Source organism: Taudactylus pleione, unplaced genomic scaffold, assembly GCF_031769625.1.
Source record: "Taudactylus pleione unplaced genomic scaffold, aTauple2 ptg000391l, whole genome shotgun sequence".
NCBI lineage: Eukaryota > Metazoa > Chordata > Amphibia > Anura > Myobatrachidae > Taudactylus > Taudactylus pleione.
In genome coordinates, this window is record NW_028284792.1 from 6,291,216 (window position 1) to 6,317,338 (window position 26,123).

General features: G+C 43.0%; 1 protein-coding gene across 1 annotated transcript in view; it reads left to right on the forward strand.

Moving 5' to 3' along the window:
• GALNT17 (polypeptide N-acetylgalactosaminyltransferase 17) overlaps positions 1-22,251 on the forward strand; it is a 492,961-nt gene extending 470,710 nt beyond the window's left edge. The window contains exons 9-11 of the mRNA XM_088445857.1: positions 5,877-5,972; positions 13,007-13,174; positions 21,302-22,251. Of these exons, the coding sequence (XP_088301983.1) occupies positions 5,877-5,972; positions 13,007-13,174; positions 21,302-21,430 (393 nt within the window). The 3' untranslated portion in view covers positions 21,431-22,251. The remainder of the gene's footprint in view (positions 1-5,876; positions 5,973-13,006; positions 13,175-21,301) is intronic.
• Positions 22,252-26,123: the final 3,872 nt, after the last annotated feature.

A 26,123-nucleotide genomic window follows, 5' to 3' on the forward strand; every position in this document is an offset into this window, starting at 1 on the left:
AATACATGGGGTATATTCAGTGGCGTAACTAGGGTATTTGGAGCCCAGGGCAAATTTGTTTGCAAGTTGGGGCCCTTTTTAACTTGAATATATAAACAAACTGGAAGTCTCTTTTTAAAGTAGATAACTGCTTGTTTACCAATAGATAATAGCACAATAAAGGATAGCACAAATGGATCTAATAAGCTCTTGCTTAAGAGTAGGGACATTGGGCCTGATTCAGAGCTGAACGCTCTGACCAGAGCGCTCGCTCTGAATCAGGGCCCTCCTACCTTTTTTTGCAGTGTCCTCATGGACGCTCGCATAGCTGTGGGTGACCACCCACAGCATATGCGAGCGTCCATGATGATGGTCGCGATGGTCTTGACCATCGCGACCATCGGGCTTGCGATGGAGACCCTGCGGTAGGGTCTCGCTGCCGCAAGCCCTGGAGTGATTTTGGCTCTATCAGAGCCAAAATCACTCCCACTGACATCACTAATGATGTCAGTGGGGCTGACTTGAGACGGTAGGCGTTCCCATGGGAATACCTCCATCTGGCAGGCACGCCCCCGGCACGCCCACCAAAGGGGGCGTGCTGTCAATCAACATTGACAGCATGCCCCCTTTGGTGTGAGACCCGGAGCGATGGAGAGCCCGTCGCTCGACAGGTCTCGCGCATGCGCAGTGGGGGAACATCGGCCCGCTTGCGAGTGTACTGCCACTCACGAGCGTGTCTGAATGACCCCCTTTGTCCATAACACATAAAGGAGGTAATTGTACATATTGTATGGAATAACAAGTACACATAGGCAAATGCAGGGAGGGTTCCAGTTGCCTGGAAACCTCCCTCCCCCAGCCCACACCATGACCACAATCGAAATAGTAATATTAAAGAATTTTACTATTGCTGCATGTTCTTCTCAGTATCACAAAATAAATAATTAGCACCTCCTGTGGATCTTTTAACACATTTCAGCCAGTAATATATAAACATGTGCACCAACTAAGAGATCTGGAAAACATGCACTGTTAGGGGTGCACTGCTATAGACCATCAATAGGGTTAATTATTAATACTGTATAATAAAACACTATTCAGTGCATAAGGAGACCAATATGTACATATATGTCCAGGACAGTGCTAGGTTCTTTTGCTGCTCCCCCAAACTCCCAGACTTGCTGCAAATGTTCTGGAATGGTGCCCTCATCTGAAATAAAAATATAAATCTCATGCAGGATTGCCCTACTGCCGCATCTAATGGCTTACTGTGATTGCTGGTTCTGTATATACTGGAATTATGACACACAATACACTTTGTATGATGCATATTAAAATGGATAAATACCAATTATGTCCTCTTCATGGACTGGCCACACTCACTCTAAAATCAAGCATTGGAAACCCTCCTCTTGAAATCCTGGATATGCTCTCACAAAGCAGAGAGTCTTTTCTGGAGCAGCTTCCTTATGGAATACAGGCAGTTTAGTGATGTAGTTAAGATTGTTAGCTCTTCGTCTCTGTCTTTGGATCAGTGACCGATGAACAACAAAGCCCAGTCTCTCTCTCTCTCTCTTTCTCTCTCTCTCTGGAGGTCACAAGCTGGGATCACCATTGCGACCATCAGTGATGGTGGACTACGGCTGAGTAAGCCTTGCTCAACGCAGATCCTGGGCTGGCCACTCCTGGAAAACAAGGCGGCCGCTCCCACCCCTACACCGCCCCTTAAATGCCTCTGCCTGTCAATCAAGTAGAGGCATTCTAGGGTCTGTGTGCGACTACGCAGGACCCATTCTGCACACTTGCAGAATAGGTCCTGCGCAAGCGCAGATTCACTTGCGTGCACTACTGAATCAGGCCCGTATTAACAACAAGGGAACATTTTTTAATTATTGTATGTTCTATAATAATATCTCCTCTTTGTGTTATATGAAGTCTGAATAGTACCTTAGATATCTACTCACATCTGTGCTGCAGAGAGAGGAGGGGACCCACATGGAGGCTGCACGTTGTCCCCTCCTCCCTTAATCCGCCTTGTAATAGTGAATGTGTATTTTTTAATCAAACAAATGGTTAAAAAAAACAAGAGTGTAAGTGCATGTGTCATACACCTGGTGTAAACCAGGCACATATGCTACTGATGCCAACCTTCACACAACTTGCGAAAGATCCCACTTTGCATATTCACACAATTGCAGAATTTTTAGTGAACACACTTAGGCCTGAAATTTTGGATGCAATTGCATTAATTACCTCATTAGGCCCTAAGTGTTTTGCTTTAACTTAAATTGCAATTCTTTGGTAACAAGAACTATTTTAATATTAATTTTACCCTAGTTTTTATAGCACTGGTGAATCCCAAAAAGGATATACCGTAAATTAAACAAATAAAAAAAAACTTTACAGGAGCACACCCTGACACTCAAAGTAAGAGTACCATGAGACTTTACTATAATATGTTTTTAATTAAAAAAGCAACACATTAAATGGGCATATCAAATTTACATCTTAGCAAATCTGGTGGCCTGGAAAACATCAAAGCCACTGTTTCAAAATTGCTAAAAGGCTCTAGTTAAAATTATGTTTTAAGGATTCTGCTTTTATTGATTTTAACATGATTATTAGTTTTTATGTCTGCTCCAAGCATGCTTTGCTCAAATAGTGCACTGCAGGGTATCTATCAAGCTCTAAAAGCATAATGCATATGTTCCATTAAATTCTTAATAGGAATTTTATTTGAAAGTAACTGTTGACTATTTTACATTGCATTTAATAGTACTTTTATGTGTAGTTTGCGTTACAATATTAGAGATCACATCAATATTTATGTTTTATCTGCTCAATATAAGGTATCAAACAATGCAAAGAACAGAGGAAATATGTTTTTAGATATATTTAAAAATAAGTACCGTAAGATGACAAATACACTAGACTCTGGCACTAATGAGGTGCAGGAGGTGCGGCTGCTACAGGTTCCGACAATTCTAAGTCGCCACCACCTTCAAAGACCCTAGATCTAGCCGAAGGCACCCCTACCACACTGCATGCGCTGAAGAAACCCCACCCAGCAGGTTAAATTTACATTGTCAGACCTCTATCCAGTGGTCGAAGTGAGAAATTTGAAGTGGGGGTATGGAGGCACACACAAAAAAATGGGTGTGGACACATGTCACAAGGGGTGTGGCCTCACATCACAAGGGAACTGACCACTCAAAATGGGGGGATGTCAGCTTCCATCTATAACCCTTTGCACCTCTCACTCCCTCCCCTCTCCTTGTAACCTTCTGCATCTTCTTTTCTCATGCTGAAACCATGACTTTAGACGGGTTTAGCTGCGCATCCAGTGCTTATGGGCGCTTCAAAAGTAATGGGTGCCCGAACAACTGAATTGCTCAAACAGGTGCCTGTTACTTTACACACCACCGAGAAAATTTAAATTTTCCCCAAAAGGCTTTGCATAAAAAAAAAAAACACACATAGGCTTTGCATGAAAAAAAAATGCACACATTGGCACCAATAGGAAAATTTAGAAATACATAGGTCCCCACAGGAAAAAAATAAAACACATAGGCTTTACATGAAAAAAACACACACACACACATTGACACCGATAGGAGACTGTGAGGTACACGGAGGTGCTGGGGTGCACAGAGTTGGTGAGGTACACAGAGGTAATGGGCATAGAGGGGGAAACTAACCATGTGGCAAGCGTAGCGAGCCACCAAGCCCAAAGCGTGGTGAGCACAGCGAGCCCATAAGGGGGCAACTTTCTTGTTTAAGTGGGGACAACTTACTTGTTTAGCTGGCCTTCATGGGCATGAACTGCACTTCCGCCCTCACTCACGGCACTTCCAGGTCCCTAGCAAGAATGGGAAATAAGCTCTACCCTGCACATATATGGCTCCCCAGAGTGAGGCAGAGACTTTTCAGAGACTTTTCAGGGGGGAGACAGGCAGACACAGGCCAGCGGCGGTACTATGAAGGGCTCCGCAGCGTAGCAAGAGTGAGCTGAGAGAGCCTTAGCCAGGTGCTGCGACGGGCAGTATGAAGGGTTGTCAGGGTAGCGCGGGACGGGGTGGCACAGCAGGAGAATGCCTGAGTGAGAGAGACTGTCACTCTGCATGTTCCCACTTGGTGCTTAAGCCATGTCTCCACCCTCCACACTCAGCTCTCTGCAGTCCTGAGAAATTATAAAAGCTAAAAAAAAAAATTGACTAGTGCTGGAAACATAGAAACATAGAATTTGACAGCAGATAAGAACCACTTGGCCCATCTAGTCTGCCCCATTTATAAACATACTGTATTGTTACCTCGGAAGTACCGGTATGTCATAACGTTGCATACCGGCACACTTCCAGCACTGCCTCTATCCAAATTTAGCTATGGGACGCAGAATGCATGGTTCTATCAGCATAAAAGACCCATATTCATAATTAAACAATATTATCCACTGTTATTTTTAGTAGAGATGTGCGGTTCGGTTCTCCAGAAATCCAAATCCACCTAAATTTCGTGAATCCGGACAGATCCGAGTCGCAGTACTGATCTTCCTGCGATTCCGAATTTGGATTTTAAATCTGAATATCGGGTTTTGGATTGCAAAAATTACATGATTTTAGCTGTATTTAAAAACTTTTTAGCAATTTAAAAAAAAAAAACAGATATAAAACTAAAACACTTGAGAGAGATTTTGCAAACCCCAAACCAAAACATGAAGGTGAATCCATACCCAAAACCAAGACAGAGGGGTCAGCAAACATTTCAAATTTTTAGGGCGGTATTGAATTAGACATGAAAAGTCGGAAAGGTTCCGCCTGCCGCACTTTTCGCCTGCATCGTGTGTTTTTGCCGCGGAAAATTATCGGGCACGCTCCCGCTATTTTCCCCGTATTCAATTCCAAAGGATGCAAAAACGTGTCCCAGCGATACTCAAACAGGCGAAAAGTGCTGTCAAAAATGGGGAAATCAGCCTGACAACCCCCAAAAGATTCACTAACATTGGGGATCAATATACTGTAGCCTACTGAAGCTATTTTGGGTACTTCAGTGCTGTGAATTGCCTCAAATTAGCATCTTTGCACAAGTGGTGAAGAATAACATTAAACAGTTTTTTTATAGAAACTACATAGTCCTGTCAAATTTGGGGTACTTGAAAATGGGTGCAAGCATGGTTTAAAATCGCAAAAGTGAAGTTTTAAAAAATGCACCTTCAGCAAGCACCTGCAACCAAATAAACACCTCCACCATACTTGCAGACCCCACAAAAGTCTATTTGGCTAGTTTAAAAGTTTGTACCCCCACTTTGCACTTTTTCGCCCCCATTTTCAAAGTAATTTTTGGGGGTGTTCCTCAATTTTTTTTAGGGATTTTTTAATGCAGTTATACTTTGGGGGGCTGTCCCAAGGGTGCTGAGTGGTTTCCCGACATTTGTACCCCAAAACCGCAATTCTGCACTTTTTTTCACCACCTATTCATAGGCGAATCTTATTCGCCTATTACACTGCATTGCGTTTTCGCATACGCGAAAACTATTTGGAATTGAATACGGCGAAAAGTTTCTGCCGGGCGATATGACGTAATCCGCGATACTTTTTCGCAAGAGAACGGCTTTTCGCGTCTGATTGAATACAGCCCTATTCTCTCCCAAAGTCCTTTACTGACACTGCACGCTACTAATAAATTGATAAGTGGCTTATGAGCTGGCTCTAGGCTCCAGGCAGCATTGAGGTTGCACAAGCATAGGGAACCCACACCGCATATATGAGGATTATATTTATTTTACTGTAAAATTATTTAGAAAATTGCTGTTTAGTGGGCAGTAGTTTGCTATTATAAATACCTTTTACCCCCCAAAAAATTATCAAAAATCTTAAAAACTCTTTTTATTGTTTCTACAGCTGCGGAATAACAAAGCTAAAGATGTTTGTTTAGACCAAGGCCCACAGGAGAATCATACAGCTATAATGTACCCATGCCATGGTTGGGGCCCTCAGGTTTGATATTTTTGTATTTGTTTTATGGCTCATAGTTCATAATTTACAGTCATGTATAGATGATTATAAAGATTTACACAATTGAGCAGTAATAGTTTCTGTTATTCTAGAGTAATCAGTTTGTGATGATTGCAATACTTTGGGGCTTGTTTATCAAGTAGAAGCAGCCATAAAACCACTGAAGTGATTTTATTCCAGACTTTTGTCAGAAAATCTAATTATCAAACACTTCTAAAGCAGAATCACTAGTCCTATCAGAAATAATGTATTGTAGCCATTTTACTAGTCCTTTTAACCTTTTAAAAGAACATTTCAGTTGCTCATGTTAGCACGATTTTTTGCTGTTTTATTAACATACATTAATTTATCCTATATTAATTTAGGTAACCATGATTTTGGCCTCACATTATATTTGCTTAGCGTGCATCCCAATATTCATGAGTATGTGGGTATACACATCATCCTCCCAGGCCCAACCCTACAGTAGATCTAATTTGCTATAAACATATCCTGATTCCAAAAAGTCATGTCCCTGTAGTCCACAGATAAAAAAATTGTTTTTTCGGAGTATGATATGTTTTAAGAAAATAATTATTTTTACTTATATACAGTGAACAGTATTAAAATTATTTTGACTTTTTTTTTTATAATACTCACTTTAAATTCTCCCACATTTTAGAGAATCATGATCTTACCAATGAACAATTCTATTTTGTTTTAAGTGCTCCTCTTTAATACATTTGTAACTCATAATAAATTATGTTGTGAATTATTTGTTAACATATGAAATGTACTGTATACATTGGTACAATTTATTTGATTTTACTTGTAGACAGGTTTCTCTGGAAAATCGATGTACAATACAGTACTCCTGGGATTTATTTACACCCACAAACAATTCTGCATCAGCTACAGGTTGTACAACTGGTGACCAATTTCTAAGTTTCACAAAAATTATCTCCACATACAATACCCATAATATGTACTATGAACAGATAATACTAATGACCAAGTGATCAAGTAGTTTGGTACAATTTGTTAATATAAAAATATATATACAGGGCTGTTAAAATTAAAGTATCATTGCTTGGAAGACTCTAGAGCAAGTTGTATGGCTCATAATTAAATTAAATGTGGACAACAGGTACTTCAGAGAATGTCTTACCATTTATTGAACAAAGTATTTTGTCACCAGGTGCCACTGTTTTACTACAAGCTGCTTGAATATCATTGTAATTGTTCAATGTGTCCTCCATTGTGTTCAACAACAGTTTCTATTTGAAGAACTGCAATCTCTATAGCAGAATGTAGCAATCTGGTGGCATAGGTAGCACATGACATCTAGTTCTGTCTTTCAGATCTGACACCTGGTTCTTAAAAAAACAAACTATAATGTGGTACTCTAATTTTAATAGCCCTGTATATGAGTCATTTATGAATGTGCAAACATATGGCCACATTTTTCCATTTTGTCATATGCACCTGTTTACATGGAGATCTTATGTCAAGATTGGAGTAAGATTGAGAATTCAGAATATTGCTTCAGCTAATGGGAGGATCATGCACTTGAGCTTCAAATTTCAGGACATTTAAATGAGTTTCAGTGGCTGGAGAGGGCACATTTACACCACACCCTGGTTTTCGCTTTACATTACTGACATGAAGAGGAACACAGGAGGACGTCATCCAATAACACAGTGTTTGTTTTGAGATAACCATACGGTCCATGCTGTTACAATAACACCTGGAAAACATATAATAGCTCATTCTACTTGCAACAAAAACTCTTGTTCAGATTATGCAATACATAGTCATGAGAGTCTATACTCCTGCAGCCTACTTAACATGCCTATTTAACATTCTCAGACTGTAGCTAACCCTCTTTTTCAGGGATAAGAGCTCTAAAGTCTATCTAGAGTGTTGTTCAGCTCTAGACCTATCTAATGATTAACTTGAAAAAAGGCAGTCCTGTCTGCCTCAATCAATGCGACTTCCTTTGAACTTAATATTGTGCAACCACTGATCCAAACAATGAAAAACATGTTTGAAAAAACTGAAAAGGGACTAGAGAATATTATTAAACTAACATGCATTGTAGCTGGCCCTCTTTAACTAGAACCACATGATTTAGACTGCAACAAGAGGTTCCATATTATAGGACCAGAAAGGAAAATATTATTCCAGATTTTTCTTTTGTCAAAATTACCAACAATTTAGTAGCATATGCATATATTGAAGCTGTAAATTCAAATAATCTGGACAAAGAGGTACTGTATTAAAATCAATGGCCAGGAAGTAGTCAGCATCCCAACAGTCAGAATCCTGGCATGCACTAGACTGGCTGCGGGATCCCGGAATATCAAAATGCCAACAACTTCAAATGTTAAGTATTAGGGTTAGATTTAGGCTGTGGGAATGGAAGGGGTAAGGTTAGGCTGCTGGAGGGGAGGGTTAGGGTGCTGAAGGGGAGGGTTAGGGTTAGGCTGCAGGGAGATGGTTAGGGTCAGGCTGCGGGAGGGGTGGGTTAGGATTAGTGCTGGGGTTAGCTTTAGAATACTTACTGAAAATCACTGGCATTTGCACCATCGGGATTCCACTCATGGCATTCTAACCATTGAGATTCTGACCATCGGGATGCCGTACCAAGCCCAGACAAAGACATTAGCAAATGGTTGTTTACACAGTATAATATCAGCACAAACAGAGTGCAGGTAATTCCATTGACTGAGATGGGCCCAGATCCCCTCATTGCATTCAGAAAGAGACCCCAAAGTAAGTCTAGCACAGTTCTTACCACTCCACTTGGATGATGGTAGCTGAGGCGAGTGCAGATGATGATCCCAGTGCAGACAGGCCTGGATGCGGATTAGTTGAATACTGGAGCAATGTACCAAAATTATATAGTACCAGATGTCTAGCTCTGCAGATGCAGCAATATAGGACGCGTCCAACTCAGCCAGAAATGGATGCTGAGCACCTTGAAGCCAGGCTGGAAATAGGAACAAGGATGACTGTCCAGGAGCCAGACTGAAGTCCCGATTAAGCCCTGCCAGGAATCAGAACCAGGAATAGTAGTAGGTTGTAATTAGGAAACATACCATCTGTATCAGGAGACTGAAACAGAGCATACAGCACAGGAACCATAATCATAGAAAATATCCCAGGAAAAAAATAAAAGAAATATACAGCAAAGGACCAGGACATTACGCTGAGAACAAATGCTATCACACACAGAGTTGGAGTGTCAAGACAGATCTTAAATACCAGACACAGCCGAACTGCACTACTAGGTAACAACACCTGCATAGCAGCTCAACTTAATAATATCAAGTTCACGTAATCAAATCAGGGTAATACCATAGCAGAAACTGACATTCTCTCATTTGCAGGCAACACACCTGCCTTGCAGCTCAGAGTAATTGAAATCACACACATGAAAAGTCAGTGACTGACAGTGACAACAATGCAGAATCCTCATAGGTGGGTTATGGCTCATGTAAGACATAACCCACCAGGTGAATGTTCATTGTATTAAAATAACTTCCATGTCCCACTACAGGTGCATTGCCTTGGTTCAGCAGTTGCAAGGCTCTAAGTAAATAGTTTACAGCTTCTTAGGTGCTGATGTGTTCACTCTTCCATCATTTATGTGCCTCGTCATGGCTTGAGTCAACAAGGTTGTGCACAAGCTACTGGGCAGGTATGTCCATCACAAAAATGGGCATGCACACTGTGTATAGATTTTTACTTCCACATGCATACATTTCCCTTTATATGATAAGTTGATCTTACCTTTTTTGTTAATTATTGTGGTATTATATTGTGTAGGAATTCTGTCAGACCTAATATGTGCTCTTTCTTGGGCTTATATTTGCCTGGTGTCAATGGAGATGAGGTTCTCACACTCTTCTCCTCCCCCTTTATCTGTCCACATGATTTGGCTACCTTTCAACACCTCCACTCCCTCCACCCAATACTTGCCTGCACATTGCCCAATGTTTCTCTCCTCCGGCACCTTCCAAACTCACTCCAAACACTCTGATCAACCTTATTCTTAATATAGTCTCTTTTGGCGCTGCTTCTCTCTCCAGCTAGCATTCCATCTCTCTTCTCCCCTTTCCCTCTCAGTTGATTTGTGTACAATTGCACAACCCACTTTCTCTCTGCTCATTCTCTCACCATCATGTGACGCACTACGTCACTTACTAATCCCGGTCTCACCCTATCTGATGGGCATATTCATGGATACTCAGGACACACGTTAGCCCAGCAGCACAGCATGCTGTCTGGTTACCCCCATGTGACATGACACGTCATGGATCTTGTCACAGGCCACACTTCCTTCAGCCACATCAGCATCCCGAGACCACACACACGCAGGATTGGTTAATCACATGCACGTGGCCACCCACACACCCGGAAGTCCCCTTTAAAAAAAAGCTTTCCAAACACCACAGTAACTCCATGATAAAACCCCGACGGCCGAAACGTGTTGGAGACCACCACAGCTCTTCAAATAACTGGCACCCAAGCCTCACTTACACCCAGTATCACTGCATCCAAGTCCAGAAGCAGACCACTCATCATGGTTTGGTAAACCCTGCCTGTCCCATCTGGGACTTATACACTGACCCCATGGGACTGTGGGGTTGAACCACAACGCGGACCTCCGCATCATAAGATCACCATCCAGTGACTGTCACAGTTGAACATCATGGGCACCTGACTGCCAGGCACTCCGCAGGATCGCGGAGGCAACTCACACCCCCTGGCCAGCCATTGGGATCACAACAGCCACCGCTTTCCACCATGGACCGCACTTCACCTACCGGTAGGTAAGCATATCCCAACCGCAGTGTGGGATGCCGCCAACTGCATGAACTCCTGGGCACAACACCATTGTTACACCCCGGTTGCCACAAGTCTGTCAACCAAAGGTCAAGCAGGGGAATGTGCCGGAATAAGGACCGCACGCCAAAGGAGCCCCCTGAAAGGGTCAACCTACTTCCCAACTGTGGGCTGTACAGAGACATTATCCCTACCCACAGAAACTGAACTTACCTACGGAACCGCCTAGGGAAGCATTGTGTCTGCCCAATAAATAGGTTTGGATCCCACACTCATTGTCAGTCTCTTCTTTCACTCATCAGTCCTCGCACACCACCACACCATCATACTTTATGATTTTACTGCTCTGATAACTGTTCTCTCATAACTTTCATGTATCTTTTGTTTTATTTTTTTATGTGTGATTGTTTTCTTGTCTGTTCTGTGCTGCAGTCTTGTGTCACCTTACAAATTTATTTTGATGTTGATATTAATGATGCTGCTGCCATTGTTTATCTGCTTCCTGGCCCTGGTTCATTTGATTTTGACATTTTTTTCTCTTGATTAATCTGCATCTGAGCAGCACCCACCAAAACTTCCATACAGAAGTCCTGGAGCCAGATCTAGCTTTCAGTAAAAATGGTTTGGCTTTACATTATAATGGGTAAATATATTATTAATTATGGAAGCAAGTCTGGCTTAAGTATTGTGTCAGGTCTGATTCCAGTTTTGTATTTCCATAACCAATATTTTCTCTGTTGACTAATCTGTAGAAACCCACCAAAATATATGACACTCCTGTTGCAGAACATACTGAATGTTTATTCTACACACCCATTATTGTTGAATGTAAGAGCATGTTATGTTGGTGTGAATACTTTGGATCTCTACTAATATAACTTACCACAATACAAGATTTATTCTGATTTCTTTTTACATGTGAAACCTATGAGGAAACTGGAAATAATCAATTGTGGGGGATCATATTGGATCAAGATAACTTAGTAAATTTAGCCCAAAGAATCAGTACCATCACAGAACCCCCTCCTCCCACATTTTGCTATGGGGTCTGGAATGTACTGCAGTTTTTATTCCTGGATTGTGACTAAGGGTTTCCTGGGGAACAAGAGTTTTGTGGGGCCTATAGTGCACCAGTACAGAACAATGGGCCTGTTTGGCTGACTGCAGCTGTTTGGGGAGTGGGAAGTGTGCGGGACCGTCCTGCATGCCTGTAAACAACAGAGGATGCCCATCGATTTCATAATGGCAGCAAACCCACAGTTTAGTAATTTTCCACCAACCCTCCCCCAGAATCGGTTTGCATCACAGACAATATAAATGTGAGTTCCTTTTATAGAGTTGTAGACATTTGTTAATATTTGCCCTTTTGTAACTGGCCTGATTCCAAGTGCCCATTAATTATTTTATTATTTTGCAAATCATAAAGAATTTGCAGTTTGATTCACTGAAATTGAATTTTTGAAATTCACCTGATTCAATGCTTTTGTTGGAGTGTCCAGTGGACATGTCTCTGGTTTCTACAGAAAACTTCTATATAAATTCTCAGTATGCCAGCACAGTACTGCCAGAAAATTGTTAGTGCCTGTTGACTTTTGTAAAACACATGTAAAATTCTGAAACGTGCAAAAATGAGTTTGTATTGAAATACACATCACATAAATCTGTCCAAAATCCATGCACAGGGATGTTAAGAGATCTTACGGGCTCTGGTACTGGTGTGTAGCATGGCCAATTCTGTGGTGAATTAGCCACGCCTCCTCCCCCCAAAAAACCTGAATAAAATACTTACGCAGTGCCGTAAAAGCAGCAGCTTACTCTCTTTCACTGCCCAATGTGCCCCTGCGACTGCGCTTCCATATAGGCATGGCCAGGGACAGTGGGCAGAGCAGTGGGAGGGGTTTGCTGCTCTGGGCATCTCCAGGCCCAGGTAAGTACACACCCGCGCACCACTCTTGATGCCCCCTGACGATGCTTATCTCTTTTAGAGAACATGTTTGTAAAAAAAAAAAAAATACACAGAAATAATGAAGAGCTTTTTCTAGCTATTAATTTTACATTTAATGTATGGAGAAACTGTTACATGCAAAATACTGATGTTATATTGATGACACATAATAAACGTAAAATTGTGTCAATGTTGTTATAATTAATTTTTACATAATGCTAATGTCATTATGTGTTTGCAGCTTGGGAGATATACAAAAGAAGGATACCTCCATATTGGTACACTAGGGAGCACAATTCTCTTACCTGATACCCGCTGCTTGGTGGATAATAAAAAAAGTAAATTTCCCCAACTTATGGATTGTGATAAAGTGAAAAGCACACTTCACAAACGCTGGAGTTTTATACAGGTAAGGAGCAGTGTTTTTGCCTAACCACTGTTAATAACGAATGAGCAAACGTGCTGTAAAAACTATTACTCTAGCTAATCTATTTATTTTGTCATAAATTACCTAAATATGATTTACATTTTTAAAGTGCATTTGACTAGGGTGTGGGTCGGAACATTATATGCTAAAACAGTAAAACTATTTTCTTCTAAGCGTAGCCAATCAAATCAGTGGAATGTTCACAGCAGCAGGAATGTGCTAATCATTTTGGAAGCACCAAACTTGTGTTTATGTTATTGAGGAGAGGGCTGCATGTGGCAGTTACAGTTTTGTTTTGAGGAGGGGAATGGAGGTACTGTAAGCAGTATATTTATTAAGCATCAGCTTTGCTGTCAATTCAAATCTGGCTGGTATCGATGGTGGTTTAGTTTCTAAAGCAACAGTACTTACCAAGCATCGGTTTTGAATCACCTGTTTTACAGTAAACTGACGAGAATCCACCGTAGGTTTGAAGCACTGTATAAATTAATAGGATCGGTGCAGACTTTGATAAAAAAAAATGTTTAAAAACATGGTGATGTAAAAAAAAATTAAGGAGTCCCCCCCCTACCCCATAAACTGATAACCAGCCCTAGATTTTTCAGCCTAGGCTGGTATTGAAAAATCATGAGGGGGAAGCGTTGGGTCCCCCCTATTTTTCACTAACCAGCACTCAGCTGAACCAGCGAGGGCCGGTGATGCTATAACATAGAGACATACAGCAGCGTGGAGTCCCCCTAGGGGCATGCAAACAAAAAGTATGGTGGTCGCTCACATCAGTTTAATGACTTTGCACAGGTGCTTGTAAAGGGTGGGGTTTACACTGAACTACAGAAAAAAAGGGATTTGCCCTCCAGCACACTGCAGCAATATCAACAAAAATACTTGAATCCTACATAATAATAGAAATTCAGAGGTATTAGTTACATACACTTGCAAATATATGAATAAGCGCCAGGCCAGCGTCAAGGCTCCTCTATACTGGCGTCCCTAACATTATGGGGTTGACATCCGAGGCGCAGGGAACCCCAAAAGAATCTAGCTAAGGACCATCTTCAGGGCATCACACAAAAAAGGGAAAAAAGGTGATAGTGAAGAGTAAAGTATAAATGTGTAAAGATAAATCAATAAGTGTTAACATAATGAGAAAGAGTTAAAATTACATAAATAATAGACAAACAAATATAGTGATGAAAAAATATCTATGTGAATTAAGTGGTGATGCCCTGAAAAAGGCCCAGCCAGAGCAACTCCGGGGGCCCCACACCCAAACGCTCACCCCAAAATAATTGTTGCTACCTAATAGTACAGTAGCACCCACTTTGGGTCATATAATTAGAAATTAATGTACTGCATGATAACAGAACATGTATAAGCTGAGAGCTGACTCACCTAGGAGGCTCCTCTATACTGGCGTCCCTAACTTTATGGGGTTCATGTACGAGGCACAGGGAACCCCAAAAGAATCTAGCCAAGGACCATCCCCAGGGCATCACACGAAAAAGGGCTAAAAAGTGATAGTGAAGTGTAAAATATAGGGGCATATCTATAAAGGGTGCAGGTGGACGCAGCCCGCACACAAATATTTACCTCTCAGGAATCCCATGTCAGCGGTAGCATTGCAGTACAAATCACTGGGAAAATGAGCAGCAGGAAAACCACCAGGAAAATGGCTGCTGCGCCATTTCCCCAATGACCTGTGAATGCGCAGTAGACTCTGGCACAGACTAGTGCCCAGAGTCTATTGTAGTGCTGAGTATGCTGCAGGGCACTGGCTAGGGAGGAGGGAGCCCCGGACGGAGATTGCACACAGGGCCCCTCCTCTCTTAATACGCCCTGGTCACCCTGTTAAAATTTCAATGAGCCCTAGAGTGGCTGGTTCAGGAATGGAATCCCTAGGAAATTGGGTCTCCCCTCCAGAAAGACAACAGTCCTGATGCAATGATTACATGCAGTATATAATGAAATTTTATCATTAATATTATTGTTTTTAATGGTGGACCATTGGTCCCAGCAAGACTTTCAGGGCATGATGGCACTTGAGAATGACAAAAACCAGGATGCCCAGGCATCAAGGGACCATTGTAGTCAAAATATACACAGCACACACCCACCAAATGTGGTATTATTCTTATAATAACACACAACCACACCCCTCGTTCACCAATTTATTACTCACAAATCCTTAGAAAGTTCCTTTCAGTCCTGTAGCAATCAGTCTTGGCAAAATGAAAAGTTGCCATTCATGGATACTCTCCATGAGAATAAATAGGGTCGTGTTTATTGGTCAGAGCATGACAGAAATAGAACTAGCTAGTTCCTACAGTTAACAACTAAAGAGGTAAAATGTAAAAAAGGAAGCATCATCATGATGTAGACCTAATTAGCTGCAAGGAGGAAGTTGTTTTATTTGTGTAGAAGCCCAGGACTGAGTAGTGACAAGGTCAGCTAAGTAATACAAATAAAGCCATGAAGAGATTACGAAGAAGTCTATTCTTGAAAAACATGTGGATATTATCTTTGCATCTAATTCTATATTATGGAGAATACATAATCAATCTAGATTAAGAAAACAATAAATCTGCCATTTGGTTGAGGATGTAGCAATCTTACTCTTGGCTGTGGAAAAGGCATCATGTGCCATAAATGTAAATATAATGGAATGCAGACTGTAGTTAGGAAATCTGGAAATATAGGGCTGCCTATAAATGCATGTAAAGGCAACCTCATCTATAGTGATGACTGCTGCCATATTTGTAACTAACTGAATATACAGACATGAATGGGCTGGGGTAGTGGGCAGGAAGACATATACCACCCTTGCTGGACACCTTTCATATACTTTGAGCTGGTATCTATCAACCCTTCTATTTCTTTATGTTGCCTCAAGCTGCCTTTGCACTGTGTTGTAATAATTTATTGAACAGGACCTTCACCTGGGGGACAGCAGCCTTTAAGCTCTTTTGAGTGGCCTTCACCTCTCCCAGGGTTTCTGTCATCTTCACCTGGGGGTGGTGGCCTTTAATCTCATTTGCACTGCCTCCACCTACCCCATGGCTTCTGCTATCTTCATCTGACATCTTCACCTAGGAGGGTGGCAACATTTAAGCTCTTTTGCATGGCCTCTGCCTCCCCCAGGGCTTCCGTCTTCTTCATCTATCATCTTCACCAGGGGGTGGGGGCTTTTAAGCTCTTTTGCATGGCAGCTGCATCTCCCATGGCTTCCATTGTCTACATCTGTCATCTTCACCTGGGGGAGTGGCACACTTTAAGGTATTTTATGTGTTCACTGCCTCCCCCAGGGCTTCCGTCATCTTCATCTGTCATCTTCACCTAGGCTGGTGGTGGCCTTCAAGCTCTTTTGCAAGGCAGATGCCTTCCCCAGGGCTTCTGTCATCTTCATCTGTCAACTTCACTTAGGCTGGTGGGGGCCTTCAACCTCTTTTGCATGGCAGCTGCCTCCCTCAGGGTTTCCGCCATCTTCATCTGTCAACTTTACTTGTGGTGGAGGCTTTTAAGCTTTTTTACGTGGCTGCCACTTCCTCAGGGATTTTGTCATCTTCATTCTCCTGTAAAAGAAAACAACATGGAGTGGGATCTCCCCTCCCAAGCATAGCCAGCACCAGGCTCTTAGTGCCAATGATGGTTTGAAACATGCAAGGGGAAAAAAGCATGTGAACCAGCACTGGGCTTAATGAACCAGCACTGGGCTTAACTAGTGGGAGGTAATGCCGAAGTCAGGGGATACACTTGACGGGGTCCCCCGGCCCAAGCATTAATCCCCCCAACAAGTCAGCCCAGGCCAGGGATTCCTGGGGAGGTGGTGACCCCCCTAATAAAGGGGTGCCCACACTCCATGGTAACCCAGGCTGGAGCTGAAGCCCATGGCTATCCCCTGAATCCCTGCCCACTGGTCCTGGGGTCTATAGGGAAAATAATTGTTCTGGGTCCCCCATCCTAAACATAATTAGTCTCTTTTAACTGGCGCTGGTTCAACTTACGGAGAATATAAAACTAGGGGGTCTGCTGTATTTATTGAACCAACATGAGGCTCTTGGAGCCAGCACTGGTTCTAAAAATACAGGGGACAAGAAGCATGGGAGTCCCCCCTATTTTTAAAACCAGCAATGGGCTCCACTAGTGGAGATGTAATACCAATGCTTCATGGAGTCCCCTGGCCAAAGCATTCTCACCCCTGGCTAGTCAGCCCAGGTGGGGATCCCTTGGGGAGATGAGGACCCTCCCAATAAAGGGTTACCCAGCCCAGGGCTATCCTTCACATCACTTGCCAGTGGATGGCAGGTTGATAGGGAGAAAAAATTGTCCTGGGATCCCCCAACCTAAGCACAACCAACACAAGGCTCATGGAGCCTGTGCTGGTTCTAAATATATGGTGGAAAAAAAAAGCGTGAGGATCGCCCGTATTTTTTAAAAGAACACCATGCTCCACTAGCAGGGCTGTAATGCTACAGCCATGAAAAATGCTTCACAGGTTCCTGCTGCCAAAGCATTCTCACCACAGCTAGTCAGCCAAGGGATCCCTGGAATGGTGGGGACCCCCCAATCAAGTGGTCCTACCTCTCCAGGGTAGGCCGGGGGGTGCGAAGTTGATGGGGTTAAAAAGTAATATTGTCTTTTACAAAGGTCCCAGCAAGCCTCCCCCACATGTCGGTACTACAACTATCAGCATGTGGGACATTAAGGGCCCACTGGTGCCACTAGCTCTCCTGTAAAATAAATATTAAAATAAAGACACAACACATGGGGCCTAATTCAGAGCCGCTCACCAGCACATAGCGCTCGCAAGCAGCTCAATGTTTGGGCCCTGCGCATGCGCCGCATCCGGTGAGTGCATGCGCAAGCCCCGAAGAGTGACTGAGCTTCAGTTGCTGTGGGGCTCACTACAAGATGGGGTGGCTGTCGATGGTGAGTGACAGCTCCCCTTTTTGTAGGCGGGTAGGGGGGGTGGCTGCACAAACACGTGTCCCCTTAGGAACACCTGGCATTTGTGGGAGGACCAACTGACATCACTAGTGATGTCAGTAGGGGACTTCCTGCTCTATTAGAGCAGGGAGTCCACTCGGGCTTGCGGCAGCTGAGACCCTACCACAGGGTCTCGTCACAAGTCTGATGGTCGTGAAAATCCTGACAGTCTCCAGCCCATTCGCACAAGCTGTGGGTGGACACCCACAGCTTTGCGAGCAGCCTGGAGAAAAAAAAACAAAAATGCCCACAGACCCTGTGAGCTGCCTGTGGCAGTGAGCAGGTATGAATCAGGGCCATAATGTTTTAATATTTTATTTATCTGGATCTTCACCTTGGGGGTGGAGGCCTGTTAGATCTTTTTCATCGCTGCTGCCTATCCAGGACTTCCTCTGCACCTTCTCTCTCCAGGAGCTCTTTCTTGCTCCTATTCAGCCATCATACTGGTTGCCCCTGTCTCACACTGGCTAATATAAGCAGGGGCGAGGGAGCGGGATGATAAAATGGTGAATCGTGATTGGCTCCCCATGGCCATTATGATTTTTAAAAGTTGTGCCATGCGGTGCCATTTTTAAAACTGCAAATGCCTCCAAGGCACGCTGTGAAGAAATGTAATGTGCAATACTTTTTAGCCTTTATGTTTAGCCCTTGTCCATTTGCCTGTTTTATCCATTCGTTATTCTGACCTAGCCACACAGGAAGTAACCAGCAGAGAAATGTAACATCTCACAGAAAAAGCACCTCATGGGTTAAATTCCACCTCCGCAGGGAACACTCAAGACTTAAACCAATTACCCTGTCATTGTTCCTTCTATTAGCCTCCCTTTGTTCCTCTCTGGAATTTAACAGTCTCCACGGAGCCGTGCCAGCATGTGTTCATCGGGAACATGACAGCAGGGGAAGGTAGGTGGGATGGACAGGGTAAGGGACCCACACCAATCAGGGAACTGTGCAACTCCCCTTGGTGGTCACAAGCACCATGAGAAATTGAAAGGTTTTAAAAGAGGTCATGCAGGGCAGCTCCTCATGTTAGTCACTGACTTTGGCTAAGAGGTATCATTCTTCCAAGGTGCTTGGTGGAGCACATCACCAGTCCTGTTTGGACGTATACATTTGGAAACTCCTGTGTGGAGATCTTCATTCACCAGTGTGGACTAATACGCTATCACTGCTGTGTGATCTGTTATAGTTTCTATGGTGTGGTATCCCAGAAATGCTTGGGTGGACTTATACACTATCACTACTGTGTGATTGTGACAGTTTTTTTCTGTGCGAAGCTGTGCGATGTTAGCTCTTGTGTGGAATTGTCCTGGAACTTTACCCTCCCAGGGACTGGCTCTATCTGGACTGATACCTGCATATTGCCTATTTGCGTTGTTTACCTCTTGTCTGTGTGGATTATCTATTTCTCTGTACCATGAAGAATTAACCACCACTTTGGTTTCATCTGCTCGGTGTCTGGGTGATTGAGAGAACCCCGTATCCTCACACACCCCCATTGCTGAACTCTGCAACTCTTTATGCCAGACAAGGACTGGATCCGTTTGGATCCAGCCCTGCAACCATTGCTGTGATGCCCTCCACCGCCTCCCACCGCCATGCACTCTGCCGTCTCCCGCTGCTACCACCACAATCTGCCGCTACTGTCGCCGTGCCCTCCACCACCACCGCCAGGATGCAAGAAAAAGTTGGGCATCTTGTGGCTCTCAAGTAATGCCACTCTGAGTACATCCCCTGCAGGTGGCAACTTGACACGCACAACAGATTGAAATTCCCTATCTATAAAATGGAGACTACATAATTTGGCTGATTATTGAAAAACTGTAACTTTCTCAAAAACCTTAACCCCAATAGGCCTTACACTGGTATCTATCAAAATATCAATGTAACAAAACAAACCCAAAGTCTTAAATTGTCGAGTTATGCCTTCCCAAAAATACCTAAAAAATTAAGAAACGTGGTGGTCATTCTCAGCTTTAGATTATTCCAAATTTCTATTTTTTTATTTTTTGTGGCCTGAAATTTGGCAGCGACGGTTCTTTGCATCCATGCCAAATTTTAGCTCAGTACGTCCAAAACTTTTGAGCTGTAGCCCTTCAAACACAATGTCCCCCTATCAGAAAATCCCTATGGGAGAATTTTGTTTATTCAATTCAGCTTTAATAACAGCACGGCCCTGTTCTTATAGTATGCATACATTATAATAAATATGTACTGCACTTTTGGGTCACAACAACATGGATGGTCCATGACGGAACTCAGACCTAGGAGCATGGGCCAAAAGGCATGTAGAGAGCCTTTTTGAGGCTTAGGGCAGCAGTGGGCTCAAGGGTTAAAGTTTGTGGTCAGCTAAACAAGTCAGCAGTCCTCATCTACTCAACCGACACCCCTGGTGAGTAACATCTTGGCAAATCAGTAGATATGGCCCTGGTCCCAAATGGCAGTGGTTCCCAAACTTTCTTGAATGACAGTGCACTAGAGTATCAACATTTATTTCATGGCACCTATAAGCCCAAATTAAATTATGTAAATTGTGCTTACCTGTCACCCACAAGTCCAGTTATGTGAAGGTGGACAAGGTTGTACTTCTGTTTGTACACAGATTTTATGATTGGCAGCCACCTTTTTGCCTATCACATTGATCATAAATAATTTGATTTGGTCCTGAACCACCAACCTGTGGCACTCAAGTAAGTGCCTTGTGAACGCAGTTTGCCATATAATAAAATTTAAGGATATAATAAGTTAACATTCTGTTCAGTAACCATAATAATGTCCAAAATTATGTGTCTTTGTGAAGGTCATAGAAAGTCCTGGTGACTTAATAATTTATTTCGAGTTTACTTTATTCTTTATAACACACACATATTCAAAATTAATATTTGATAATATCAGTATTTACCAATTGTAAGCAATGATATCATAATTCACTGTTTATATTTATATAATATATTTTTTACAGGAGTTTACACATATATTAACATGCATGTTTAAATTATTCTTTCTGACTCAGTAGAGAGACTATGTACAGTAGGTAAGATTTCCGTCAGCCCCTAATATGTCCATTCTTATTAATGCTTGTCAATCATAATCCCATGTTTGATTTGTTATTTATTTTAATTTCAGAATGGAGCAATAATGAATAAAGGTACAGGACGTTGCCTAGAGGTTGAAAGCAGAGGTAATGCGGGAAATGATTTGATTCTTCGGAGCTGCACAGGACAAAGATGGACAATTAAAAACTTCATTAAATAGGAACTGAAAACACAGATGTAGTGTCCTACTGTCATTTGGAGATATTGGATACAAACTTCATCTCTTCTTTATGAGATATTTCTATAGATTTAATCAAGAACCAAACATTGGAGAAAAGTCATGTATTCTTCTACTATGGAGCGGGTCAGAACTTTTACCTTTAATTTAACAGCAACCATTGAATCTATTCTTGGGGACTTAAAAAGGCCAGTATAGAATCATCCATTCTGCATGCTTGGTGGTTAGTTTAAATTGATTCAGCGCTTTCTAGGCTTACATTTATTAGCCCCTTTTAAATATCAGCAGAAAGAGAAAATAAATACAGTACGGTTTTCTCTTTTTCTGTTCATGTGAAAGTAATTATAATCATGAAACAGTAGATTGTATGTTTCTAAACAAATTATTAGCGCCTCCTGAAATGTCCTAACAAGAAACCAGAATAACTGATTCTAAAGAAATATACGAGTAGTCTTATAAATCACAAATGCACTACTTGTCTGCAATTATGTTCTGTAAAAATCAGCAATTCATTATTATAATGGCACAGTTCATGCACAAAACATGGCAACATAAATTATTTTATGTTTATAAATCAATTTATTTTTATTATACAGCTACACTGTGTGACTACTGTTACATTTCAATGATAAAGTGAAAGCTCTATCAAATGTGTGCTCTTAATTAAATTAAAATAGAGTCAGTATACCAACTCCTCTTTATGGGTAACTACAAATTCAATTGAAAATGTAATTAAACATGTATTACACTTTTCACATTGGGATTTGATTATACTTAGACAGAATTATGATTAGCTCTGTCAACTATGTGTATATATATATATATATATATATATATATATATTTATATATATATATATTATATATGTGTGTGTGTATGTATATATATATATATATATACATACACACATATGTATATATATATATATTCAGCAAGTGCTTTGTTTAATATGTTTGCTCCTCTCTTATGTGTTGGCAGGCTCTGCACTTATTATGTATATAACACTGGATAGATGCAGCTAAGAAATGTGTCAGCCTAAAATAACATTTGAATACAAAAACTGCATTAATGGTTTAAGTATTTATGGAACAACCATATCAAACTGAACTCTAAAGGACTATAACTATCCAGTTTACAACTTTGCTAACCATGTTTTATTTTGTCTTAGAAACATGTCATGCATAAGTATAATGATTTCAATGCGACTGGAACACTAATGAACACAGCTCACAAATAAATAAAACTTGCTCAAGTTTCAAAGTTGCCTGATTTGTTTGTGCAAATGTAAAACAATGCAATAATGTACATAATGTATGTGAAATTTTTGTAGACATTTCTATAGATTTAAAATGTGCAGAGATTTAGATATTTAGAGGTGCATGTCCAAACTTAAATATAAATTGCTGTGTAACAATAAAGTTGTCCAGCTACTCTGAGATACATGCAACAGTATGTACCCAGCATGCAAAAATATAAATGTATTTGCACCCATGGCATTGCAACATTGTTGTTTTCCAGTTATTTGCTCTTTTGCTTTCATCCCAACTCAGAATCAGCCCCTTAGGGGGAGATATATCAACGTTTGGAGGGAGATAAAGTACCAATCAATGAGCTTCTACCTGTGATTTTACAGGCTGTGTTTGACAGTCAGGAGCAGGGGTGCAAGTTCATACCAGGAGTCCGGAGGTGATTAAGTTGTTGGTGCCACTACCACTACCAATACCCCAGTCCCACCCTCTCCCTCCCTACATTCACTGCTGTGCCAACACCCAGACACACACTCCTCCCCAAATAACTTCTAACACCCCAGCACACAAACAATACCCTTGCTAATCAAGGTCTTCCGTTCTTGCTGTTTGCTGCTCTCACAGCAACAGCAGGTCCTGTGTGTGTGAGGGATGGGACATGGACTCCAGCCTCTGCCCTGCCCCTTTTATGTACATTGGTGAGGTTTCCTTGCTGGAGATCCATCACAGAGACCAGACTCCAAGGTGGGGGACCTCGGAGAGGGAAGACTGCGGCACATGCCCCCTGGGCTCCCTACTTATTCCTGTTCTGGGGCGCATAAAGCAGAACCTGGAAAAATGGAGGATGTCAGTGTGCCACCTTCAGGGCTGGCACCCAAAGACGACTGCCTTCCATTGTCTCCTGTATTTATGACCCTGGTTAGGGGCTAATTGTTTGGCACGTTATCGCTCTATGTATCTTAAATAACCCCCAGAAAAGTCAGCATCATAATATCGCAAATTAAGTTTTCTGAAATAATGTGCTATCACATACATAGATGTTAAGTCAACATGCTCTTACAGGCAAAATGTATGTAGTGTTGCGCTTTATTCAATATAAATCTGGTATTGTTTGTCAAATAAGTTGCACATACTGTATTGCAGCATAAAAATGGCTTCATGGTTGTTATAGTATAAAAACTTTATAATGTCTAGTAGTACATGGACAAAGTAAATGTTAACTCTATGCAGTTATATTCAATGTCCCCATATTGCTTGACATGTTCCCATATAGCTAGTATGCCCCATATTATAGCCTCAGATCCCTCATATATAGTAAATGGGATAACATATAAGACTATAAGATCCCAATAATTGTAATCCTGGATCAGTGGCGAAACTAGGGCAGGGTGAGCGGGGCACGTGCCCTGGGTGCCGTAGGAAAAGTGATGGGGGGGGGCCACCGACAGCCACGGATCGGCCCATCCTAGTTAGGCAATGTACTGCCGACCCCAGTGTGTGCGGTCAGTGCTACACATTTACACAGGACCGGTGCTAGGCTTCCCTGCACCCAGCATCGGTCCTGTGCTGCACAGCCGAGCCCCTTTCCTCCTCCTGAATGGTTTCCCAATAGCGCCAGGTGGAGGGTGGGAGGCGGGCTCAGGCTGTGCAGTTTAACACACACATTGACACCAGTGCGGCAGCGATGTGTGTGTTAATCAGCAGCCAATGAGAGTCAGACAGACTCTCATTGGTGGCTGCTGCTGCTGCACACACATTACAGCCGTGCGACGGCGATGTGTGTGTTAACCAGCAGGCAATGAGAGTCAGACAGACTCTCATTGACTACTGCAGCGCCCACTGTAAGAGTCAGGCTGGAGCTCTCTCATGGGCTCCGCCTTCTGGCTCCTGCAGTGGGTAATGGGAGAGTTGTTATGACAACTCTCCCTTTATGCAAAGCGCGCCAGCCCGGGAGGACTGAGGTGCAGCGGTGGGAGCAGTGGCTGGAGCCGGAGCGTGGATTCAAGTAAGTGTATTTTTTTTAACTTGTGTGTCTGCACTACGGGGTGGGGGGCTACTACTGAGGGCACCTCTACTGGAGGTGGGGCACTACTAGGGACTACAACTGGGGGCGTTACTACTGGGGGCACTGCATTTTGAGAGGGAACCTCTACTGGGGACTACTACTGGTGGGGGAAACTACTACTGGGGACACTATACAAGGGGCTTACTACTAGAGGACCACTACTGGGGGCACTAAATAGGTAGGACCACTACAGGGGGCACTGAATAAGGGCACTGGATAAGGGGGATCACTACAGGGCGCCTGCATGAGTGGGACCACTACTGGGGGCACTGCATCGAGGGGGACTACTGCGGGAGGCACTATATAAGGTGCTTACTACTATGGGCACAAGAGGCACTGCACTGGGGGGAGCACTACTGGGGGCATTAAATAGGGAGGAGCACTACAGGGGGCACTGTATAAGAGGCACTGGATAGGGGGATCACTGCTGGGGGCCTGCATAAGGGGGACCACTACTGGGGGCACTGCATGGGAGGGGGACTACTGCTGGGGGCACTATATAAAGGGCACTGCATAGGGGGTACCACTACTGGGGGCACTGCATAGGGGGGACTACTACTGGGGGCACTATAAAAAGGGCACTGCATAAGGGGGTACCATTACTGGGGGCACTGCATTGGGGAACTGCTACTGGGGGCACTATATAAGGGGCACTGCATAAGGGGGACCACTACTGGGGGCACTGAATAAGGGGAACTAATGAGGGGCTGCATAAGGGGGACCACTACTGGTGGCATTGCATACTGGGGGTACTGTATAAGGGGAACTAATGGAGGTCTGCATAATTGGACCACTACTGGGGGTAATGTATAAGGGGCACTACTATGGGCCTGCATAAGAGGGACCACAACTGGGGACATTGCATACTGGGGGTACTGTATAAGGGGCACTTCTGGGGTTAAGGTGCATATGGAAAGGAATGTTCAGAGTGACGATAAAGGGGTGTGTGTCATGTTGACATGCCCCATTTTTAAGTGTCCATGCCCATGTTTCCGCGAAAAATGGGGTGGGTGGGGGGCTCCATTTTTAATTTTGCCCTGGGCTCCAAATACCCTAGTTATGCCACTGTCCTGGACTGCATGGGGACAGGAGCAGCTGTAACCTCAGCAGTGGCGGAACTCCCAGAGACAATGGAGTCATTTGCCGCCGGGCACCAGCCCTGAAGGGGGCACCTGGCTCCATTGTCACCAGGAGCTGCATGGAGAAGGAGCGCCGATGATTGGTGCTCCACCTCCAGTGGCGTAACTACAGAGGGTGCAGGGGGTGCACCCCCTGCACCCTCCATTTGCCGGGCGCCCGGCTCCTTCTCTCCCCCCGATGGTAGCCAGAGAATGGAGCTCACTTCTGAGCTTTGGCTTCCGGG